General features: G+C 41.7%; 1 protein-coding gene across 2 annotated transcripts in view; it reads right to left on the bottom strand.

Moving 5' to 3' along the window:
* Positions 1-23,498, bottom strand: part of APOO (apolipoprotein O) — a 57,673-nt gene that overhangs the window by 13,162 nt on the left and 21,013 nt on the right. The window contains exons 2-8 of one of the 2 annotated variants that reach the window (XM_030305456.1): positions 22,252-22,359; positions 20,503-20,622; positions 17,212-17,266; positions 13,906-14,001; positions 6,816-6,907; positions 2,644-2,724; positions 1,560-2,044 (exon numbers count right to left, since the gene is read on the bottom strand). In XM_030305456.1, the coding sequence (XP_030161316.1) occupies positions 2,033-2,044; positions 2,644-2,724; positions 6,816-6,907; positions 13,906-14,001; positions 17,212-17,266; positions 20,503-20,622; positions 22,252-22,359 (564 nt within the window). In that variant the 3' untranslated portion in view covers positions 1,560-2,032. Of the gene's footprint in view, positions 1-1,559; positions 2,045-2,643; positions 2,725-6,815; positions 6,908-13,905; positions 14,002-17,211; positions 17,267-20,502; positions 20,623-22,251; positions 22,360-23,498 lie in introns of those variants that run through there. The other variant, XM_030305455.1, reaches the window with a different exon arrangement.

Consider the following 23,498-nt stretch of genomic DNA (forward strand, 5'->3'; position numbering starts at 1 on the left):
ACAAAAAACAACACCCTAGACCACACTAGGATGATAATATTATTTCTGGACACACCCGTCGTTTCTGCACAGTTCTGACAAAGAGTTTATTTTAGCTGAAGCAGATAAATTTCTCTTAACTGACCAAAGACAATGACAAAACTGAAAGACCACCTGATCTAAACTTTACTGGTCGAAGACCCAGTGCAAACACTTAGTATTAATTCCTAAAAGGCAAAAGGGATGTAAGAGAACAGAAAAATACCACAGACTTATTTAGGGTCTTTGAAGGTAAGACAGCTCCATGGCAAATAATATAATGGAGAACTGGGCCATCCATCATTAATACCACTGAAGATTGCAGGGCCCTGTTTGAAACACAATGTCCACAAATTTCTTTGACTAGTTGAGTATCACAAGCACATCAGATTCTGTCTCTATCTCTCTCTGCCCCTCCCCTGCTCTCACTGTGTCTCTCTCTCTCAAAAATAAAATAAAAACATTAAAAAAAAACCCAAAAAGAATCACAAGCACGTACATTTGTGAGATCACCACAGGGATAACTAAGCACAACCATGCATAAGACTACATCTAATTGAGACTGCTAATTTCAAGCCTGACTTGAAAACCAACTTCCAAATAAGCTAAGGAATAAACAAACAAAAAACTCAATCATAAAGTGTGCCCCAGGTCCCTTCAAAGAGACAGTCCCTGAGCCCCAAAGGATTCCTCTTCCAGAGTAGCTTAAATCTTTGCTCTCAGCAATAAAACAAAAACGACCAAAAGCCACAAATCCAAGAAGGAGGGTGAAGAGCAATCAATGAAAAACAATGGCATTTCACTATCAAACAGTTCCCGAAGTCCAAGTATATCAAATTTTGATTAGAGCCTTCTGTTCTTCATCTATAATTGGTGTTAAATGTTGAGTCAACATCAATTTTATTACCTTCTACTGAGAACAGACAACCATCAGGAAAATTAGGCTTTCAGAGTAAACAAATGCAAGAACATTACATTCTCAAGGACTCTGGAGAGGGCAAGGGCACAGAAGACCAGAGGTAAAAAGGCAGACCAGCCATGAGCTAATTACACATCTTTACTATCTCACTCCCCAAAGACTCGCATATAAATGTGAGTAGTGTTAACATCTAACGTTTTCAAATTACCATAAAATGCTGGCCTGTTTAACTTGCATTCTAGCCACAGTCCCGTTGTTTCTGCCCTGGGCTGGATTCTAGAGCAGAAAAAGCTCTTTCCAAGCTAGCGGCTCTGTGGGGATCCCCTCCTCGGCTTTCATATGCAGTGAGTCTGGGCTGCCAACGGGCACCTCAAGTGAGCACTCGGAGGCTCCCAGGAGACACGCCCCCCCCCACCCCCGCAAATGGCTTCAGTTCACGTGTATCTGCGCTAACACCACAGTGACCACTTGGAACGGAGGATGAGTTTCATTTTCCACCTTTCTTTCTAGGGCTGTGTATAGCTTACCTGACATTCTATTTCCTTTCCCACATAAAACTCAGTGTGGACTTAAGGAATTCTTTAAACAGGAAAGCAAGCTTCCAAAAAAAATATCAGAGGAATGAAAACAAAACTAAGAGTGTTTATTCTTTAAAGGGAATTGCCAAACGGCACTTGATATTAATACAGAACTTCCTCGCCAAAGCTAGCTTGAACAGGCTCAATAGAGACTAATTCCTTTAGATACCACTAATACAAAAATAAGTCTTAAGATTTCATTGGAAGATGATTTATGTAAACAACGAGGAGGGCTTATAATTTATTCTATAATGTTACATCCAAGTTCCAGTTCAAAATTCTGGATTTCAATTTGGAGATAGTTCTTCATATTTTCAAAGAGTTTTTTTATTTGAGATGAGAGAAGTCAAAAAGAACATTCTTCAATCTATAATGTAGAAGGTATATTAACGTAAGAACCCTAGTTCTTCCTGCTTGCGCAATGCCTCAAAGTGCTTGGAGGAAACACCATGCTTTGTTCTATACCCGTTCTTCATTATCAGAGTAGAGTGTTCCAGCAAACATGGGCAACATTCAGTCAGCTATGTAGCTGCAAGAAGAGACAAAAGACGACACCTTACAATTACACAACCTCCTTCCTCTTCCGCTTATCCACCCATGAGTCAGCACAGAGAATTTGGTCTGTAGCTGGAGGCTGATCCCCACTACGCCACAGCTCATGCCCTGAACTGGGCCAAGAAGGCTAGGGGATGAAGGGATACAGTCCTGCTCAGGGAAAGGAGGGGGCCTATAACAAGTGAAATAGCAAGAGGAGGAGCCTTGTTTGGTTAGTTGTTTTTGCCTGGGAGCACAGCATGTTCCCTTTGAATGCAGTTTTGATAAAACTTTCAGATAATACGCTACACTTTGAGCACATTATAAATATGATAGAGTGGAAATTATGATCTAAGACTGCAGTGGAATGCATTTTATGGTCACCACTTATTCAGCCCTGCTGATAATAGCCGGATGCACGGAGATTTTTATTGCTCTCCGACAGAGGCCACCAAAAGAGAATCTGAGCTAGAAGCAAAAGGAAAACAAACAGTAGAAGCAAGAGCAGGCACCAAGGTTATCAAGAATTTTACAAAACCCTAGAAAACCATATATTTACACCAAAAGGAAGATAATGAAAAAGATCTTTCTCACCTTTTGAAAGTTCTCCTTCCACAAATCTTCTACGACTATGTATCCTCGTAAACCCCAGTCATATAATTTCTCCCCACTGACCTTGAAACAAAATATAAAAGATCCATTGCTATTCCATACATGACTGGTTAGAACCAGAATCTTCCATTTTCCTTTTTACTCTTTTCAAAACAGCTGTATTTAAGCATATGATGACCCCAGAAGTCTTTGGACATACACATTAAAACTGTGCAACATAAGCAAATAAAACGAGTAAGAATTGTAGCATAAGAAGAAAACATAGTTTGGTTGTGCAGTTATTGTTTAAAATAATTTGCCATAAATTACAGGTGTATAAGGACAAAAATGTAGGAGGTCAGCTGCTGGTATATGAAATTCCTGAAAGTGAGACACAGAAAGAAGGCTTCTGCCTATCTCATCTAGTGCATCATGGCCAACCAAGTCACAATGGCCCAGCTGAAAATCACTCATTCATTGTAGGGGCTGAGGTAAAAAATAGGTGAGCCCAATGAAGATGTTTGTAGTTCTTCCAGGTCGCCTAAAACAAAAGGCTTCAAGTTTCTATAGGGATTTTGCCTCTTGATCCAAGATCCCTTCTACAACATCCTGAGAGGTAGGTCCCAGGGTCAGAAAATACTTTGGGGCCAAGGAACTCACTACTTAATATGATATTGTAATAGCATGGCACCACACTATCAGCGTGGAGTTCGACGTGGGGTTTGAACTCATGAACTGTGAGATCATGACCTGGGCCGAAACCGAGAGTCAGACACTCAAATGACTGAGACACTCAGATGCCCCTAGTATTGAGTTTTCTTTTTTGTTTTTAAATGTTTTTATTTATTTTTGAGAGACAGAGAGAGAGCATGAGCAGGGGAGGGGCAGAGAGAGAGAGAGGGAGACACAGAATCCGAAGCAGGCTCCAGGCTCTGAGCTGTCAGCACAGAGCCCGATGCGGGGCTCAAACCCACAAACCGTGAGATTATGACCTGAGCCTAAGTCAGAGGCTTAACCAACTGAGCCACCCAGGCGCCCCTAGTATTGAGTTTTCTTTAAAAAATGCTTCTAGTGGGGCACCTGGCTGGCTCAGTCAGTAGAAGGTATGACTCTTGACCTCAGGGTTGTGAGTTCGAGCCCTATGTGGGGTGTGGAGCCTACTTAAAAAATATGCTTCTAGGAATTTGCATTCATTGGTCCTATATTTGACATATGATGTTGATTACTCTTCCACGTGAAATTTCTTCTTCAAATTTCTGAAAGCAGTTATTATTCTTTCTAATTGTTATAATCATTGATCTACGTATAGCATTTTAGTTTACAAGGTACTTTCACGTGAATTATCTCTATTCTAAATAATAACCCTGTGCAGTAAATAGGCAAAGATTTTAAGGAAATATTCAGAGGTCAAGTGACTTGTCTAACTAAGGTCACAGTGTTAGTAAATCCAGTGGTTTTACTAGCTAGTTTCTTATAACTTAGAGTCTTCTAGTTCTTCTAACTGTTCTTAAAATATATGATACTCTCAGACCCATCGAGCATTTACCATGTATATAAGACAATTCTTGGTGTTTTAAATTTCTGAGAGGAAAACAAGATTTGCCATTTAAAAAGGGTTTTATTACAGTACTTCTACCCAAATGCTACTGAACAAAAAACGTGAGCAATTAAGTGGCTGGTCCAAGGTCAGGGTATTCATACACAAACTTTAAACTGTGAAAGCGGAATTAAATGACATTAAAACAGTTACAGAAGATCTCTTTCAATCACTGGTGTCTCTTTTTGTTTTATTATAGCCAAATATAAGTACAATTTACCATTTTAACCATTAAAAACCATCACTATTATCCATTTCCAGAACTTTCTCATCACCTCAAACAGATCATTAATGTTTTATATCTAGTGAAAATAAAGTCAATGGTTTTGTTCTGGCTTACTCTAAGCACAAAATAAAAGACAAAACTCCTTCCCACTGACTTTAAAAATAAATTAGAATACAACTCATATTTTCATTCCACTCTCTTGGCTGTGAATACAAAAGATCTTTTGCAACACATGCTGTGGCACCTAAGATAAAACAGGCCTCTACTCAGGGGGAAGCCACATATGCTTCTCAACCAGCAGCCAAGCCTACTGTCCAGACCCTATCCATTTACTGTAGAAACCACAAGAGACTGAGATGATGTATGATTGTTTTTGTGACACAGGGCAGGCAGACATAATTCACTGTTCCTGAGCTGGAGCTGAAGCAGGCAGAGGGATGTTAACTGTCTGCCTCCGGGACTGCTATAAACAATGTCAAGCCCATGCTGTAACGATCTTACCGGGGGCACTTGGGTGGTGCAGGTCATGATCTCACAGTTCATGAGTTCAAGCCCTACATCGAGCTTGTTGCTGTCAGCACAGAGCCTGCTTTGGATCCTCTGTACCCCTCTCTCTGCCCCTCCCCGACGTGCACTCTCTCAAAAATAAAAACATTTAAAAAAAGAGAGATCTTATTGGCATCTGCTCCTAAAGCCACCAGTTTCTCATAGCCGGAGGCACTGGCCTCCCACCTACAACTGCAGCACAATCCAGGAATCCAGACTCAGTCCTGTCACGAAGACTACTCCAGGACCTCAACGTCAGATCAGTCTGGCTCAGAGCCCCGAGAGCCCAAATGTAATGACCGTACTGCTGCTCCTCCTGGGACTAAGTCTCCACGTGATAGGGCACCTCTAGCAACTGGGTTCCCGTCTCCATATGCTGTCGAGGAGTTGAAAACCTACAGCCTGTCTTGTTCTTTCCAGTTTTCCAAGAGACTCTATGTCTACAGTTCCACTAAGTCCAGACACTACCACCCTGAGGAAGTCCAGTCTACATCGGTGGTTCTCAAACATCTCGGACATTCAAATCCCCTGGAGGGCTTGCTAAGACACAGGTGGCTGGCCCTAACACTCAGAGTGTCTGAGTCAGTCTGTCAGGGTTGGGGCCAAGAATGTACATTTTTTTTTTTACGTTTATTTTGGAGAGAGAGAGAGAGCAAGTGTGGAAGGTGCAGAGAGAGAGGGAGACCGAGGATCCGAAGCAGGCACCATGCTGATAGCACAGAGCCCGATGCAGGGCCTGAACTCACAAACCATGAGATCATGACCTGACCCAAAGATGGACGTTTAACCAACTGGGCCACCCAGGTGCCCTGGGAATGTGTATTTCTAACGAGCCAGGTGATCCTGATGCTGATGGTCTAGGAATCACACTTTGCGAGTGGCTAGTCTAGCTGTTATAGACTGAATTGTGTCCCTGAAAATTCATGCTGAAGTCCTAACCCACAATGTGACTGTATGTGGAGACAGGGCCTGTAATTAAGGTTAAATGAGGTAATAAGAGTAGGGCTCTAATCCAATATGAATGGTGTTATTATAAGACACATTATAAGACACACTGTGAAATGGTGGCCATCTGCAAGCCAAGGAGAGAGGATCTAGGAGAAGCCAATCCTACCAACACCTTGATCTTGGACTTCCAGCCTCCAGAACAGTGAGAAAATAAATTTCTGTTGTTCATGCCCCTCAGTCTATGGTATGTTGTTACGGGACCTTGAGAAGACTAAAACGTAGCTTTACCCATCTCGCCTGCCACTCTGTTCTCCTACTTGACAGGATGCCACCAAGCTGAGGCCTGAAGGGAAAGAAAGAAGCAGCCAACTGAGGGCCCCGGGAAGGGCACTCCCAGCAGAAGGGACTGCCTTGCTTGAAGCCTCCAGCAAGGCAAGGGAGGCTGGCACCAGGACCAGGAAGAGGGTGCGGGGGGCCAGAGCACAGGCTTATGCCTGTAGCTCCAAGGAGGATAGGCTGTGACCAGACACATCCAAATGGAGAATGACCCCCATAACTATCAGCTTTGGAGTCTGAGTCTTTAGACTTCCATGTAACTATGCCAAGAAAAGTTATCCTCATTTTCTTTGACTAATATTCAAATGAGTGTGCATTCTCTGAACACTGACGTGATTGGAAGGAGGGCCAGAACTGAGGCATGTAGTGGAGAAAAACATTTAAATTGGTGGTAGTTCATCTATGTGTGCAAAGAAATTTTAGCCTACTGCTATAAAAGCTGCAAAATAAGAAAATTAAGCAATAAACCCAAACAGACATAAGCAAGAATAAAGCACACCCCAGCCTACCGGGCCTACTTACCTGGACAAACACGATGGCTTGTTGTGGATAATAAAGAGAGGCAGCTAATCCCATGAACCCAGGGGGATACACCAACTTCTTTATTTTTGAACCTATTAAATAAAAAGTTGTAGATACCATCAGACGAGTCATTATCCTTACCATCACAATTTGCCCTGGATATCTAACACTGAATATGACTTCTTTTCTTTGGTCCTACATTAACAGAGAATGTGCCCCAAAATGTCATATGCACTGGAGAGAACCACACATTTTCATAGCTCTACTGAGATAATAATTCACACAACTCACCCATTTAAAGTGTATATTCAATGGCTTCTGATGTATTCACAGAGGTGTGCAGCCCATCACTACAATCAATTCTAGAATATTTTCATCACCCCCAAAATAAACCCCATATCCATTAGCAGTCACTCTCCATATTCCCCCATTACCCCCATCCCTAGGGAAGCACTAATGTACTTTCTGTCTCTACATGTTTGCTTACTCTGGACATTTCACATAAATGCAGCTATAATATGTGGTCCTCTGTGAATGGCTTCCTTCATCTGCACAATGTTTTCAAGAAAACCACCGCTTCTAAGGAAGCAGAAACAAAGACTGATCTGAAAAGCAGCACACAGCACTTTGGTTTCTAAGGTTTATGTTCTTTTACAGTAAACTGGCTTCCTATTAAGTACCGAACACAAGTACTGCCTTCCTCTTCTTTCTAATGCTCCATGAAAGTAACAGTAAAAGAATAAAATACAGATAATAAATCCACAACAAAAAGGAAATGTGTGGAGGGGCCACTGGGAGATAAGAAGTGTCATCTAATTTTCCAGAAATGGTGGGTGAACAGAAGCAAGAGGACACAAGGCTGTGAAGTCCTGAGGAAGCGCTGCAGTGAAGGGAGCAGAGTGTCCCCTGCAGCCCAGACATGGCAGGTCCTGTGAAGGATGGAGAAGGCAGCCAAGCATCAAGATGCGGGGGTGGGGGGTCGGGAGAGATGGGGCAGGGAGATGGGGGGATTTCGGACGGACACAAAGGCGAGTCCTGTGCACAGCCTAGGTGACTCTCTCCTTCCTCTGTGCCATCTTAGTGCAAAAGTGCCTGTGGCCAGTCTAACCAGGCAGACTTTCACAAAGGTGGAGAAGTATCTCTAAAGGAATGCCATGAGTTTCCTGCTGAGAACAAAGATAGCTCGTGTGCGTGCACATGACAGTTTGTGCCCAAGAGTAGAGCCCTCCTCATGTGGGCCCTGGGTGGAGGCACCCTCCATAGAGAGGCAATTCCCTTCCAGCTCACCCTGAGGTAGAACTTGCTGGCCAGCAAGCCTCATCTATACACTAAAAGTTCTTGTTTTTATTTTTTACATTTTTAAAAATTTATTTTTGGAAGAGAGAGCGAGCGAGCACAAGTTGGGGAGGGGCAGAGAGAGAGGAAGACACAGAATCCAAAGCAGGCTCCAGGCTCCGAGCTGTCAGCACAGAGCCCGATGTGGGGCTTGAACTCACAAACCGCGAGATCATGACCTGAGCTGAAGTTGGACACTTAACCAACTGAGCCACCCAGGTACCCCTACACTAAAAGTTCTTAATAGCATTTCAATCACCTTGCTCTTAAACATGACTGTACAACCAAGGACCACCAGTCATTTGAGGAAAGCCTGCAACATAAAAGAGGAGATCAAGACAAGCAAGAAGGGGGAAAAAATGACCTGGTAGGAAACAAAAGAACTTAAAAACCAAGCTAAACGTGTTATTAAGTATCACTGAATGAATTTGATAAATTCAACAAGCTACTCCATTAAAAGAAAAAAGACTTCTATGAAAAAGGAACATTCAGAGAACAAGAAAGAGGTACTTGGAAATGACAAAAGTAAAAAAAAAAATCAAAAGGAGTAAAATAAAACAATAAGATAATAAAAGAGATATTTAGGGTTGTTTAAACAGCCCCACTGCTAATTAATGAGTTCAGGGAGGAAAAAGAATAAGAGTAAAGAGAAACTAATTTTCAGACTTGCAAGGATTTGGAAAGTTTCCCTCCAACAAGGGCTTTTTTGAAAGTGACTTGACCACGTAGTTCAACAACATGGCAAAGAAAACCAAGGAGAAGATGACATGGAACCCAAAAAAAGGGGGTCAAATCCAAGAAAGCAGGAAGCCACGTCCCAAGACCACAGCTGTGTTGAGCTTCAGTCCAGACTGCAAGAGGATGTATGAGAGAGGTCTTCAACTACCTCCATTTTGACCTTAGTCTGCACTTGCCTTTTTTTTTAAGATTTTGCTTTAAAGTTATCTCTACACCCAACTTGGGGCTTGAACTACAACCCTGAGATTAAGAGTCACATGCTCTACCAATGGAGCCAGCCAGGTGACCCTCAGCCTGCACTTTCTAATTGATTAAATTCCTCTTTCCAGCTTATCTCTTAATTCAGGCAAAAGACTCTGAGCAAAGCATCCTCTGATGGGAATATGGAAGCTACCCCCTTAAGCAATATGGACCCCCCTGAGCCAGCAAGACCCCATGTGACTGACCGCAAGACACCACCTTGACCCTTACTGACTACCTGCACTTATCCACCGACCTTTGCTCCACATTTCCCTTACGTAAACCTGGAAGCATTTTCAGCACTTTGGAGACAGTGTCTGAGACACTAGTCTGCTATCTTTCCGGTGTCAGCCTCACTTAAATAAATTCCTTTGTTTCACCACCGCTCATCTCTCTGCCTATGGATTTTGTCAGTGGAGAGTAACTGAACCTGGTGTGTTTATGACCCCTGAAGACAGGCACTCTTGCACCCTTGCGTCCCAGCTACGCGTAGAGCCCTGGGAAAAGGGGAACGGGCAGAATAGAAGCAGCATGCAGAACCGGGAGAAACCTGAGAATGAGGTTAAGAAAACTAGTGGAGAGTGAAACAGGAGAATTCTCTAGAAATGAACTTGGACCTAGAAAGTCTCTGCTGAGAGGCACAGGGTTTTTGACATGGGCCACGGATAGATGCAAGCACAATGTATGTTACTGACACTTATGCAGTAAGAATAATCTAAGTGTTGCTTATTGGTTTGAAACTTTAATTTTTTTTTACGTTTATTTATTACTGAGAGAGAGACACAGAGCATGAGCAGGGGAGGGACAGAGAGAGGGGGGGAGACACAGAATCCAAAGCAGGCTCCGGGCTCTGAGCTGTCAGCACAGAGCCCCCAACGTGGGGCTCGAACTCACAAACTGCCAGATCGTAACCTGAGCTGAAGTTGGTTGCCCAACCAACTAAGCCACCCAGGCGCCCCTATTGGTTTGAAACTTTAAAAAGACATGTCTCCAAAGATGGAACTAGGGTCACAGGAGACAAATGTTATTAATATAGACTCTTCTTGGATTGAAAGGACATAATAACTCTAGAAGAGAAAATGCTGTTATATCCCTGGTGTCCCACCTGTAAGCTCGAAGCTTTAAGTTCCTGAGCAGCTCACACAAATGGGGACCAGGTGAAGGGCAGCAAACCTGACATCCAGCCATTTTTCGGTCATCTAGGGAAAACTGGCACGTGGCAGCTCTTGAACCTCTAGCTCCTGATGGGAACCCACAATGAGCTGAGGGCCCCAGAAGTTCATGAAGGAAGCACGATCCCCTGCCTCTGCCCTCGTCTCCGTGCCCAGAGCTCCCAGGAGGCCAGTGGTGTGAGCTGTAACTATCAGCACTGCCAGGGGAAAAGCAATGGCTGCCAAAGCCGAGGGTGCAGGGAGGAGCCACAGAAGGCAATGACAGTGGGCAATGACTGCCTGCCACCCGTGAGTGACCAGGCCAAGCCCACTTCCTCTGAATGATCAACCACTCACCTCTCTTCCGAGAGAGGTGCCTCTTGTCGCCGCCAGCCACGGCCATCCTCATCAGCTGAGGAGGACTACCTTAGCAGTTATGCTCAAGAAACCCTATGATATGACCCAGCAGTGCCTCTTCTGGGTATACACCTGAAGGAAATGAAATCAGGAGCCCAAAGAGGTATCTGGGCTCCCATGTTCACTGCAGCATTAGTCACAACAGCCAAGATGTGGAAACAATGTGTCAACGGAGGAGTAGGTAAAGAAACTGTGGTAACCATACGAATGGAATATTATTCAGCTTTAAAAAAAGAGACCCTGTCATTTGCAACAACATGGATGAACCTGGATGACATTATACTATGTGAAATAAACCAAAAAGAGAAAGAACAAAAACTGCATGATCTCACTGATATATGGAATCTTAAAATGTCAAATGCAGGGGCACCTGGGTGGCTCAGTTGGTTGAGCGTCCGACATCAGCTCAGGTCATGATCTCACAGTTTGTGAGCTTGAGCCCCACATGGGGCTTGCCGCTGTCAGCAAAAAGCCTGCTTCAGATCCTACGTTCCCCTCTCTCCTTGTCCCTCCCCGGTTCACACCCTCACTCTCAAAAATACATAAAACATTAAAAAAATTTTTTTTAAGTCAAATGCATCGAAGCAGACAGCAGAAGGGCGGCTACTAGGAGCAAAAAGGTGGAGGAAATGGGGAGATGTTGGTCACAGGGTACAAAGTTGCAGTTACGTAGAAAGAATAAGTCTAAAGAGTAATGTACAGCATAATGACTATAGTTAATAATATTGAACCTTGGAAATTAACTAACAGAGATTACAGGTGCTTTCATCTCAAGAAAAGGTAATTATGACAGAAGATATATTAATTAGCGTGAATGGAGTAATCATTTCACCATGTAAATTTATCAAAATGTCATGTTGTACACCTTGAACGTATATAATTTTTATTAAAAAATAAAATTTTTAAAGAGACAAAAAAAGAAAAGAAAAGAAAAGAAAAGAAAAGAAAAGAAAAGAAATCCCACCAGGAGGGCTCTTCTGGGCCCACCCTGCTGCTGCCAGAATAGGGGACCATCTACCCGAGGGGCCCCAAACCACCGACCATCCACTAAACATACCTACCATCCCGCTCATCTTACTGAGTGACCACCTGATGCTGCTCACGTCAGGCCCTTCTACCCCAGCACCCTGAGGAAAAGGCCCATTGTTGAGTACATGTGTGGGAATGTGTACGTGCACATGTACTTTTCTGAAAAAGAATTAGGGTGTTACATTATGTTAAACCTAAACCTACTGAGCCCTCCCAGGAGAAGGAAAAGGAGAGAAGAACAAATAAACCAGCAAGCAAAAACAAAGGAATAGAACCCGCAGCAGTGGGTGCCCTTATGCTGCTGTTGTGCCCAGGAGAGTGTAGTCCGCAGTTCTCCTCGGGATGGTCATCCCAGTGGATGTGCAGGGGGATAAACGCTAGGGAGCACAGCAACACGCCCGGCGGAGGAGGCTTTATTTAGGGCCATGCTCTAACCATGTGGGGGGCGGGGGACTAATCTCACTTGATTCCACATTCCTGACTCCCTAACAGTAGCCAAGATTCCAGAACCCTGGCCTTGGGATCTTCATAATTTCCAAACACTGTCTAAATAAGACAGGAATGCTTTTTTGGACAGCTTTACAAAAAGGAGGGGAAAGAAGTTTGGGGGAAAAAAATTGGTTCAACTCTTTTTCAAGTCGATTAGTAAAAATGAACTCTAACTTTAGTTCTTACATATTCTGCACAAGATGGGAGGAAGGCATGGAAACTACAACAGGACTTCATTCCACAGGTTGTCTCTAGATTCTAAAATAACAGTCAAGGCATGTACAGAAAAACTTTTTAAATGGTTCTTTTTTTAATTTTTTTTTCAACGTTTATTTATTTTTGGGACAGAGAGAGACAGAGCATGAACGGGGAAGGGGCAGAGAGAGAGGGAGACACAGAATCGGAAACAGGTTCCAGGCTCTGAGCCATCAGCCTGACGCGGGGCTCGAACTCACGGACCGCGAGATCGTGACCTGGCTGAAGTCGGACGCCTAACCGACTGCGCCACCCAGGCGCCCCAATGGTTCTTTTTTCTTTAAGTGAGCTCCATGTCCAGCGCAGACCCAACATGGGGCTTGAACTCAGGACTGTGAGATCAAGACCTGAGCTGAGATCAAGATTTGGACACTTAACCGACTGAGCCGCCCAGATACCCCCAGAAAAGCTTTTTAAAATAGGAGGAATGGGTACCAAAGTAGTCACTGTAGTTAATCTTTTATGAGGGTCTGATCATAGGGTTCATAAACTCTCTATTTTGGAAATTCTGTAAAGTCTGAATTTTATAGTCAGTGAAACTTCAGTAGTTTATAACACATTCATCTCATTATAGTGAAGTACCTTATCATCCTTTATTTCCTATAAATGTTTTGCAATCCAGCAGTATGGTGTAGCGATATATTTCAGTTGACATTCGTTAGCTTTTAAATGTTTTTAAAGTTTTAAAACTTTTAATAGCATCACTGATAACCAAAACTATGATACATCAAGAAATTAACAAAATCACTGTTATATTTATACTGTGATTAATACCCATACCCAATAGTGAAATAAACAGAAACAGTTTCTCAGGTGTGACAGACTTCAGTTAACAAAAATTCACTCTTTGTGTAGCAAAGAAAGACAGTAATCTGATCAAGAAAATGTGCCTATAAGGGTGCCTGGGCGGCTCAGTCAGTTGAGCAGCTGACTTTGGCTCAGGTCATAATCTCACAGTTCGTGGGTTCCAGCCCCGGGTTGGGCTCTGTGCTGATAGCTCAGAACCTGGATCCTGCTTCCAATTCTGTGTCTCCCTCTCTCTCTGCCCCTCTCCTGCTCACATTCTCTCTCTCTCTCTCTCTCTCAAAATTAAACATTAAAAAAATAAAAAGAAAAAGAAAATGTGCCTATAAAGGATAATGATATTCTTTTTTTAACCAAGAGTATATAATTTCTTCCATTTCATATTTTTATAATTTCCATATATGCTTAAAATCAAATATACTGGAGAAAATAACCATATCAATTATATATATATATATTCAGGAACCAACTGAATTTTAAATTTACATATATATATATATATATATATATATTTTTTTTTTCAGGAACCAACTCATTATTCTGACAACTGGCAAATGAAAAGAAAGAACCAAATGCCTCTTATCTATCCCTTATGAGCTGTTTAACAAACACACACACAAAATTGCACCTACCTCTAGCCAAAAGAAGTCCAAGAATGCCAGCAAAACCAATAACACCAAGTCTTGGAAAAAATCCAGGAGGTGCATTTTGGAGATATTCATAGCTGTCTACAATAGAATCAGACCAGGAAACAGTTCCAAAAATTGCCCATTAAAAAACAAAAAAATCTTACATATAACTAGTATATATAGTATCAAATGCTTCTCAAATAATGTGTTCTTTGCTTTATTTTAATATGCTTTTTTTTCAACACATTCTTTTTATGTGATATATAAACGTGATTTACTATTCACATGGCAAGTATTCAATTTTCAAACACTTCTGGTCTGATGACCTACTGACAATAAAGAAATGTCCAATTACCTTCATATCCCTGGATGTAACAGATTTGAATCAACTATTCACAAGGGAAGAAATACTAATACAGGGATTCCTTGTTGTCCAAACACAGAAACAGAATAGACTTGGACAGATCTGTCGCTATCTTGAAGCTTTGCTTCAAGTTCTCTAAAAGTCAGGAACCAAACACATGAGACTCTCAGGGACTAATGTCTCCTTTGCTATGTGAATTCATTATCTGAACTCAAGTATAGAATACATTTGGACAATGAAGGAAACTTGTAGTGCAAGTATACGTGGGAAATAGTCAATGGTGATAGAAGAAACGAACACAAATAAATGCAATATGTGAGCCTGTGTGTCAGGCCTCAACACGCCTTATGGCTTCATTTGAAATGATGCTTCCTCTCCTGTCCACTGAGCCAGTCTCACCAAATAAGAGCCATCTGTATTCCTAACCTCCTCAGAAAAGCCTTTCCTATTATACTTATCAGACCACGCCTCTCTCTCTCCTCTGATATCCCATCATAGTTTTTCTCTGTACCATCATCATTTGGTACGTAATCCTACGGCACCTTGTGTTTAATTATTCAGGGGTGTGTTTTAGGTCTCCTCAAGGAGAACGTATGCTACTGAATGGTGGATCGCTTAGACTTCTATGTTATATTCCCTTAGTGCTAATAGTGGATGTTCATCCCAGAGATATTTACTAAAAGCACTGCTATGTGTTGATGGATACTGAATTAGCAAATGGGTTTCAGAGAGGCTGTAACTTAAAAAGCCTTCATGTCTCTCTCTCAACCCCATCTAGAGCATTCCCTATCTGCTTCCAGTTTCCAGGACATGGAACACTGAGTCACTCCTCCAAGCCTTGATCATGCTGTGCCCTCTGTGCAGAATGCTACCCAAGTTCCACCCGCACATCTTGGTGTGGCTAACTCTATTCCAAGATTCATCTCAGAAATTCTTCCCTGACTCTTCCCATCCCTCCAATCTCTACCAAACTAGTCTCCTTCCTCTGCCCCTTCAACAGTGCTCTGTGACTGTCTCTGTATTTGTGCCAGTGGTGAGTAATTGATGATATGTGCCTCAGTGGCTGTGACCACTGTCTTTTTTTTTTTTTTTTTTAAATTTTTTTTCAACGTTTATTTATTTTATTTTTTTGGGGGGACAGAGAGAGACAGAGCATGAACGGGGGAGGGGCAGAGAGAGAGGGAGACACAGAATCAGAAACAGGCTCCAGGTTCTGAGCCATCAGCCCAGAGCCCGACGCGGGGCTCGAACTCACGGACCGCGAGATCGTGACCTGGCTGAAGTCGGATGCGTAACCGACTGCGCCACCCAGGCGCCCCGCTGTGACCACTGTCTTAATTGGCCGTGATCTTCAATGCCTGCTGTGATGGTGACTTAGTAAATGTACACGGAACTGAACTAACCAGAATACTTGGTAATTTTCTCCCCCGAAAAAGAGCAGATACATGCCAGTTTTCCATTTCCTAGGTTATTTGGGAAATGCAGTGATCATTTTAAATACTACTCTACGGCTTGTGCTATTTGCATGGATTCCTGTCTGGCCTTTTATTTATTTTGCCTTTAACCTAGTTTTCACTTTCCATCTTTTTGTCTGGGTCATCTGAAGCAATGTTCTACTCCCCCTCCCTTTTTTTTTTTTTTTTTTTTTTTTTGCCTACCAGCACGGAGTTTTCAATTTGAGATGTGCACACGGAGCAGTTGATAGAAGGGCACCCAGATGGCCTTGGTGAGCTGAGGTGAAGTGGGTAAATCACAAAGAAACGGAAAAGGAGATAAGCTAAGAGACTGCAGTGAAGCCACAGCCCAGCTTCTGGTAACATGTCTTGGCTGCGACTGCCGGGAAATGGACAGATCGCCTTGGCAGACGACAACACAACTCATAATGGAATGTTTCTTCTGAAGAGCTTTTGTAGTAACCAGTCCAAAAGAAGGAAAACAAGACTTACACTGCCAATAATGCCTACTGCTATGAGTCACTGGGAAGTGACAGGTAACAATGGAAAGATCTCCTCAATCACAGGAGTTCTTTAGTTTCTTCAGATTAAAAATGAAGATAAGAAAAGCACACAACTGTTAGGGTTATGAGGATTATACATTAATATTTTAAAGCACTTAGACTAGTTCCTGGCATGTAATAAAAACTAAATAAGTGTTTATAAAATTAATAAAATTAAGATGTCACTCATACATGATATTATTCACGGATGTTAGTAATCACATATCAGCACATCAACACTCTACAATGATCCTCTCAAGGAAATAAACCATATTCGTGCTTGTTTTATTCAGTCATAGAAACAAACACTTGTAAAAACATGAGTTTTTCTTTGCTGAGATGCCCAGTAAGGAGAATGAAATAAGATCAATGTCTATTAATTCACTGGTTTCTGATGGACACTAGTCAGAATATAGACTATGAACCTAGTTTATAAGTGTATGGCATAAGCTGATGTGAAAAACAATCAAGGACCATAAAAACCCAATGAAAAAATATAAGAACACTACTTATGCAATAAGGCCTTCCCTAGGCACACCAGTCTAGTTCCTTCTTGCCTCTAAAGTTCTGTAACATGTATTAACAGCCATACACATGAGCTAACCTGATTCTGAAAACCTACTGATGAGTCAGTGTGGGTTAGTGTGAGTTAGGGCATTGCACTTGGAAACAGATGTAAAGAAAAAGTAAAATCCAGTGTATCTGAACTTGTTAGCCCAACGATCCTTGAAGAGATCCTGAAGAGACTTCCCAAATGTTTACGGGACACTAGTTCTCCGAAATCTGATGAAAACAATAGATCTTCTTTCCAGAAAAATCCACATAGCTCTAACATTCTGCATACAACTTTAAGGAATTCCAGATCTCTTGGAGCCCATCCATTGGATCCCAGTTAAAAAGTCCAATGTTAATGAAGAAACTGATTATGCCTAATTAAAAATCTACTTACCTAACCCCCACTGAACCAAGCTCTGCATCTTGGGTTTAGTTTGTGAGTACATTTCCTAAAGAGGTGAAAAGAAAATGAGTGAGAAGGATATGCTGATTACAGAGAAGCAACAAATATAATCGTCTTTACTGAATAAATTCTCATGTTAATAACACTTTTTTTTTTAAAGAGAAGCTTTCGGGGCGCCTGGGTGGCGCAGTCGGTTAAGCGTCCGACTTCAGCCAGGTCACGATCTCGCGGTCCGTGAGTTCGAGCCCCGCGTCAGGCTCCGGGCTGATGGCTCGGAGCCTGGAGCCTGTTTCCGATTCTGTGTCTCCCTCTCACTCTGCCCCTCCCCCGTTCATGCTCTGTCTCTCTCTGTCCCAAAAATAAATAAACATTGAAAAAAAAAAAAAAAATTTAAAAAAAAAAAATAAAGAGAAGCTTTCTTTTTAAAAAAAAAGGTTATTTATTTATTTTGAGAGAGAAAGAGAGAGAGCGAGCACAAGTAGGGGAGGAACAGAGAAAGAGGGTGAGAAAGAGAATCCCAAGCAGACTCTGCACTGTCAACATAGAGCCTGATGTGGGGCTTGAACCTACAAACTGCAAGATCATGACCTGAGCTGAAATCAAGAGTCAGACACTTATCTGACTGAGCCACCCTGCTGCCTCAATAACACTTTTTGAACAAAGGGATATAGTGTCCATCTGGGTATTTTAATGTTCTTTTTTTCTTTTGTAATTTCCCCTTCACCACAAATTGTTCAGAACAGTTTATTATTACCACAGGAAGGAGATTTCACGTAGAGTGATTTCAACAAACCCAGCCTTTTTATTCTTCTATTACATTCTGACAGAACAGGCAAAAATCAATCCCCTTGATAATTAAAGTGGCAATTTTTTCCTGTGAGATTAAATTTGTCTTTCATATTAAGTCCATTTCCTGATATGCTATGATTTTAGAGTCTGTATGTGAAAACTGCCCATCTGGAGCAGGAATGACCAGTTTGAACAGGACAAGGGAGTCTGTATCCATGTTTTGAGAGACACCCCAATCCTGGAGTAAATGAAGTATTAACATTCTCTTAATAACAATGACAACAACAACAACAACAACAACAACAAGGCTTTGTACATGAACATCATATATCCTAAAGAAAACAAGGGACGAGCTAGAAGGTACCCCACCTTTAAGAAGTCTACAATAAAGACAGGAAAAGAGACACAGGGGTATCAGAAGGTATCAGAACCAGCTGCCACCTGGAAAAGGATTTGCTTTATTTAATTTGGTCCAAGTCAGAACAAGTTAACTTAAATACTATTAAATGCCCTTAAACAGTAAGTAATGAACCACTGAATTCTACTCCTGAAATCAATATTGCACTGTATGTTAACTAGCTGGAATTTAAATAAAAATTTGAAGAAAAATAAATAAAATATACTTACAGATTAGTAGGAAAATTAACAAAAAACACTAAATACTGAATTCAGAGGAGGACATAAAGAACATGAAAAAGTTGAATACTGCTTCATTAAAATCAATTCTTGGTATTTTATGCCCATAAAAAGAAAGAACAGCTATAGATACATATCCAGAGTAATGACCTATTTCTTTTGTTCACATAATCTTTTCACCATTAAGGAAAATTAAATTCGTTCTTAAATAAAGGGACTAGAAATTGTTGGGCTGAAAAAGGAGCCAGGAATTAGAAATATATTTATTGAATAAGGCTTCATTCTGTATAAAAATAAAGCTACTGTAATCACAAAACAGTCTTTTTATATAGAAGTCATGCAAACAAACATGTTGATAACTATTCTATCATCTAGAGAGGTATTTTGCTGCACTGAGCATCATGCACAGGTGAAAAAGTAAAAAACAAAAGGCAATCTTAAGTTGAAAGGTTAAGAGACAAAGTACTTTTATAACCAAAAAAAAAAAAAAAAAAAAAAAAAAAAAAAAAAAAAGAGCATGAAATAAGAGTAGTCGTGTGGGGCGCCTGGGTGGCTCAGTCGGTTGAGCGTCCAACCTCGGCTCAGGTCATGATCTCACAGTGTGAGTTCGAGCCCCGCATCGGGCTCTGTGCTGACAGCTCAGAGCCTGGAGCCTGCTTTGGATTCTGTGTCTCCCTCTCTCCCTGCCTCTCCCCTGTTCACGTTCTGTCTCTGCCTCTCTCTCTCTCTCTCTCTCTCTGTCAAAAATAAACATTAAAAAAAAAAGCTTAAAAAAAGAGTAGTCATGTCTACATGATACAAAAATATTTGCACAAATTTGCTGACCTTATCTTAACCAGATGGTTTAAAAATCTTCTAGAACAAGAGAATAAAGTCTAAGCTTTTTACAACATGTTATGTAAAAGTCTTCAGATATTCATAACTCAATAATATGGTTATGATACTTAAGTATACTGGCTTAATTTATATTGGTGATAGAGTCTATGCTTACTATTTTCTTCTAAATTGGTGAAAAGAATTCAGCACTGGCACAGACAGTGGAATTACAAATTTTAAAACACGTTCTAGATGAAACTTCAGTTTGTAAATCTCAAGCAAAGTAAACCTAGACCATGTCACACACAACTAACACACTTTTTACTAATCCATTATCATTTTGAAATCCAGATCACGTATGACAAACACTTTAAGTATCAAAGCCCACAAAAGTGTTCTGTAGAGTGTAAACTTCCATTTCAGATGTTAAAAACTGCAAAAGTGCTTCCACGAACATAATAACAAGGGCCTGATCTAAAACCTGAGCAGTGACGGAAGCCAATCTGCATATGTAGCTCTTCGGTGGCTGGGGCAAACAGTTCAGTACTCAAATATGTAATCCCACACATTTTTGGTTACCTACCCTCTGATTATAGCATTGAAGATGCTGTGTAACCATTCCTGTTAAAATGGTACTCATTTGTAGAATCTCGAGGGGGAGAAAAACTTTCTAATTCTGATATAAATGTTGACACTCTATCCTTTTCCTTCTACTCGAGTTCCAGCCCCAAATCTCCCTCTGGGAGACAATGATGTTTTCATAGCTGCGACCAAGAAGATAGTTACCAGCCCACTCTCTAGCCAAGGTGCTACACCCTGCCCGGTAGGAGGGAAATCCTCTCTGCAGCTATGGCAACAGCTGCCACCAGGAAGCTAGGGCTCTCTGTCCCCCTCAGAGATGGCACTGGTGAACGCTGTCAGTGAGGCATCCTAAGTTAGAGTCCTCTATTGTGCCTTTTTCCGAAAACACGCAGACAATATAGAGATTTCACTACTGACTCTAAACAATAAAGCGTCACTCCACTTTCAGAACAGCTGTACCTGACACCAACTTGTGTATGGCTCGCAATAATGTCGGATATGTGAGATGCTTTCTTCAAGCTGGGTCCTTGGCTCATCCACATATTTAGATGGACTCTCGGGAACGGAGTAGAGTGAAAGCTGCATATATTAAAAAACAAAACAAATAGAAACAAAAAGGTATATACAGCCATGAGAGAATGTAATCAGTTGGCAAATCGGTAACCATCATATTCCTTTTTTTCTTTTTAAAAAATTTTTTTCTTAAGTTTATTTATTTATTTTGAGAGAGAGAGAGAGAGAGAGAGAGAGAGAGAGAGAGAGAGAGAGAATGAGCACAAGCGGAGTAGAAGCAGAGGAGAGACAGAGAATCTCAAGCAGACTCTTCACTGTCAGCACAGAACCCAACGTGGGGCTTGAACCCACAAACCTTGAGATCATGACCTGAGCTGAAATCAAGAGTCAGACACTTAACCAAATGAGCCACCCAGGTGCCCTGGTAAACATCATGTTTCTAATAATTCACAGACTGCAGTGGCTCTAAGGGTTACATGCGCCCTGAAACTTCCTTCAGAGGATCTTCGCACTTATGAGTAAGGACAAGGCCAAGAAGACAGGACTATGAGGTATCCCTACCTTCCTCCCATTCTAGCGGTGGCAGACAAAGCAACCCCCTTCATCCATTTTACATACTGGCATTTGGGATTTCACCTTAGGTTCAGTTTGGAAAAACAATTCTATTACTCTAACGTGGGGGGGGGCGCTTAAAAATTGAGTTCAAGGGGCGCCTGGGTGGCGCAGTCGGTTAAGCGTCCGACTTCAGCCAGGTCACGATCTCCCAGTCCGTGAGTTCGAGACCCGCGTCGGGCTCTGGGCTGATGGCTCAGAGCCTGGAGCCTGTTTCCCATTCTGTGTCTCCCTCTCTCTCTGCCCCTCGCCCGTTCATGCTCTGTCTCTCTCTGTCCCAAAAATGAATAAACGTTGAAAAAAAAAAAATTGAGTTCAAGTGATCAGTCTGGTGCTAATCTAAGCAGGACAGTAAGTTTCTTCCCCACCCAGAAAAGAAACTGTACACAGTCACTAATGGTTGCCTTCTTCACCCTCAAAAAATGCCAATGTTGCCAATGTCCCAAGGTCTGAGAAGAAGAGTGTAAAGGGCAAAAGATAAACTAATCAGCTTTAGGTAAATACCATTCAAGTAACCTGGCCCATGATTAGAGGTATATCTTTATGTGACTACACACTAAGTCAACAGAAACCAAATACCCAAAATAATCAGTGGGAAGTAAAGACAAAAAAGAATATAAACAATGGAGAGAAGATTTGTTTTATTTATCCAATATTTATTAAGCATTTATTTATGAGCCACTAATCTGGCCAAGAAGAAGAATGAACCCAGGTCTTTAATTTGTTAGAAAGGGAAAAATGCAAATGTTTTCTTGGCTTGCAAAGCAGTCTAGGATGAGGCAGATCACTTAGAGCCGAGTTGTGCTTACAATCTACTGGGACATAGCAGATTCCCCACAAAAAAAAAAAAAAAAATAGGCAATATTCTTTAATTATGCCCTTAGCTAAGTACCATGAATTAAAGTTTATTTTTTGAAAAAGCTATACTTTAGTAGCTTCCCATGAAGAAAAGCTGTAAGGAAATATATTTCCTCCTTTTACATGTCCTCTGAACTGTCATATCTCCTGACAGGCCATTTGCATACTTCCTATGGTAACTAAAGCAGATGTTCAAAATATATCACAACACGAATGGCATGTTACCTCATTAACCTTCACGGAAGTTTTGTGAGGTGAATCCTTTTTAGGTGATGCATAGACTTTGAAGGTGAGCAGACTCAGGCTGGCTGGCCCCACAGACCTCTGAATTACCTGAAACACAGAAGCAGTCTTAAGCCTTCTATCAATGCAACAAACTGAATGTGCATAACATGAGCATTTTTGTAAACTCAGCAACTTCTGCCCCTGGAAGGCTTATTGAGCTTTATGAGAAATAGACGTATTCCTGAAGTTTGATGGAAGTCAGAAACTAAAAATGTGCACTCATGGACTTCAAATTTTAGCTCACCTTTACCTTAATTTCCAAGACAGTAGTTCCTAAGTTTTTCTACTTAGCCTGTCAAGTAAAATAAAAGACACACACACACACACACACACACACACACACACGTGCACTTTAAAAAATAACAGAGAGGGGCGCCTGGGTAGCTTAGCCAATTAAGTGTCCGACTTCAGCTCAGGTCATGGCTCACGGTTTGTGGGTTCAAGCCCCACATCGGGCTCTGTGCTGACAGCTTGGAGCCTGGAGCCTGCTTTGGATTCTGTGTCCCCCTCTCTCTCTGCCCCTCCCCCCCCTCAAAAAAAAAAAGAAACATAAAACATAAAAAAAATAACAGAGAAATGCTATGGAATGAATTTAAAATTATAAAATAGTCTCTCTCTCTATTTCTTTCACATACACGTACCCTCCACCAACAACAATGGAAGAGGTTTCTAGATTTCTTTATTTGAGAGACAGAGAGAGAGAGAGAGAGAGAGAGAGAGTGAGCTGGGGGAGGGGGCAGAGGGAGAGAGACAGAATCCCAAGCAGGTTCCATGCTCTGCATACAGCCAGACGTGGGGCTCCATCCCATGACCCTAGGGTCATGGCCTGAACTGAAATCAAGAGTTGGACACTCAACTGAGACACCCAGGCGTCCGAACAATGGAAGAGGTTTCTAATGATCTTACCTAGTGATTCATTGAGCACAGCAAAGATTATTTCTGTAATTCTAATAAGTAAACTTTGACAAGCTTTCCCTTTCCATTCCCATTCAGATTCTCCCCTGATCTCAGTTCCCCAACTCAGTATCTTTTTGCACCTTGCTCTCCCTCACTGGGTCACTCACACCCGGGGCTTCAACGTGAAGCCAGTGACTCCCAGATTTGCAGTCCCAGCCCAGAGCTCCTTCCTGAGCTCCCAACCAGTTTATCCGATTATTCCTGGACATTTCTACTTTTTCACAAGCAAG

Source organism: Lynx canadensis, chromosome X (genome assembly GCF_007474595.2).
Source record: "Lynx canadensis isolate LIC74 chromosome X, mLynCan4.pri.v2, whole genome shotgun sequence".
NCBI classification, from domain to species: Eukaryota; Metazoa; Chordata; class Mammalia; order Carnivora; family Felidae; genus Lynx; species Lynx canadensis.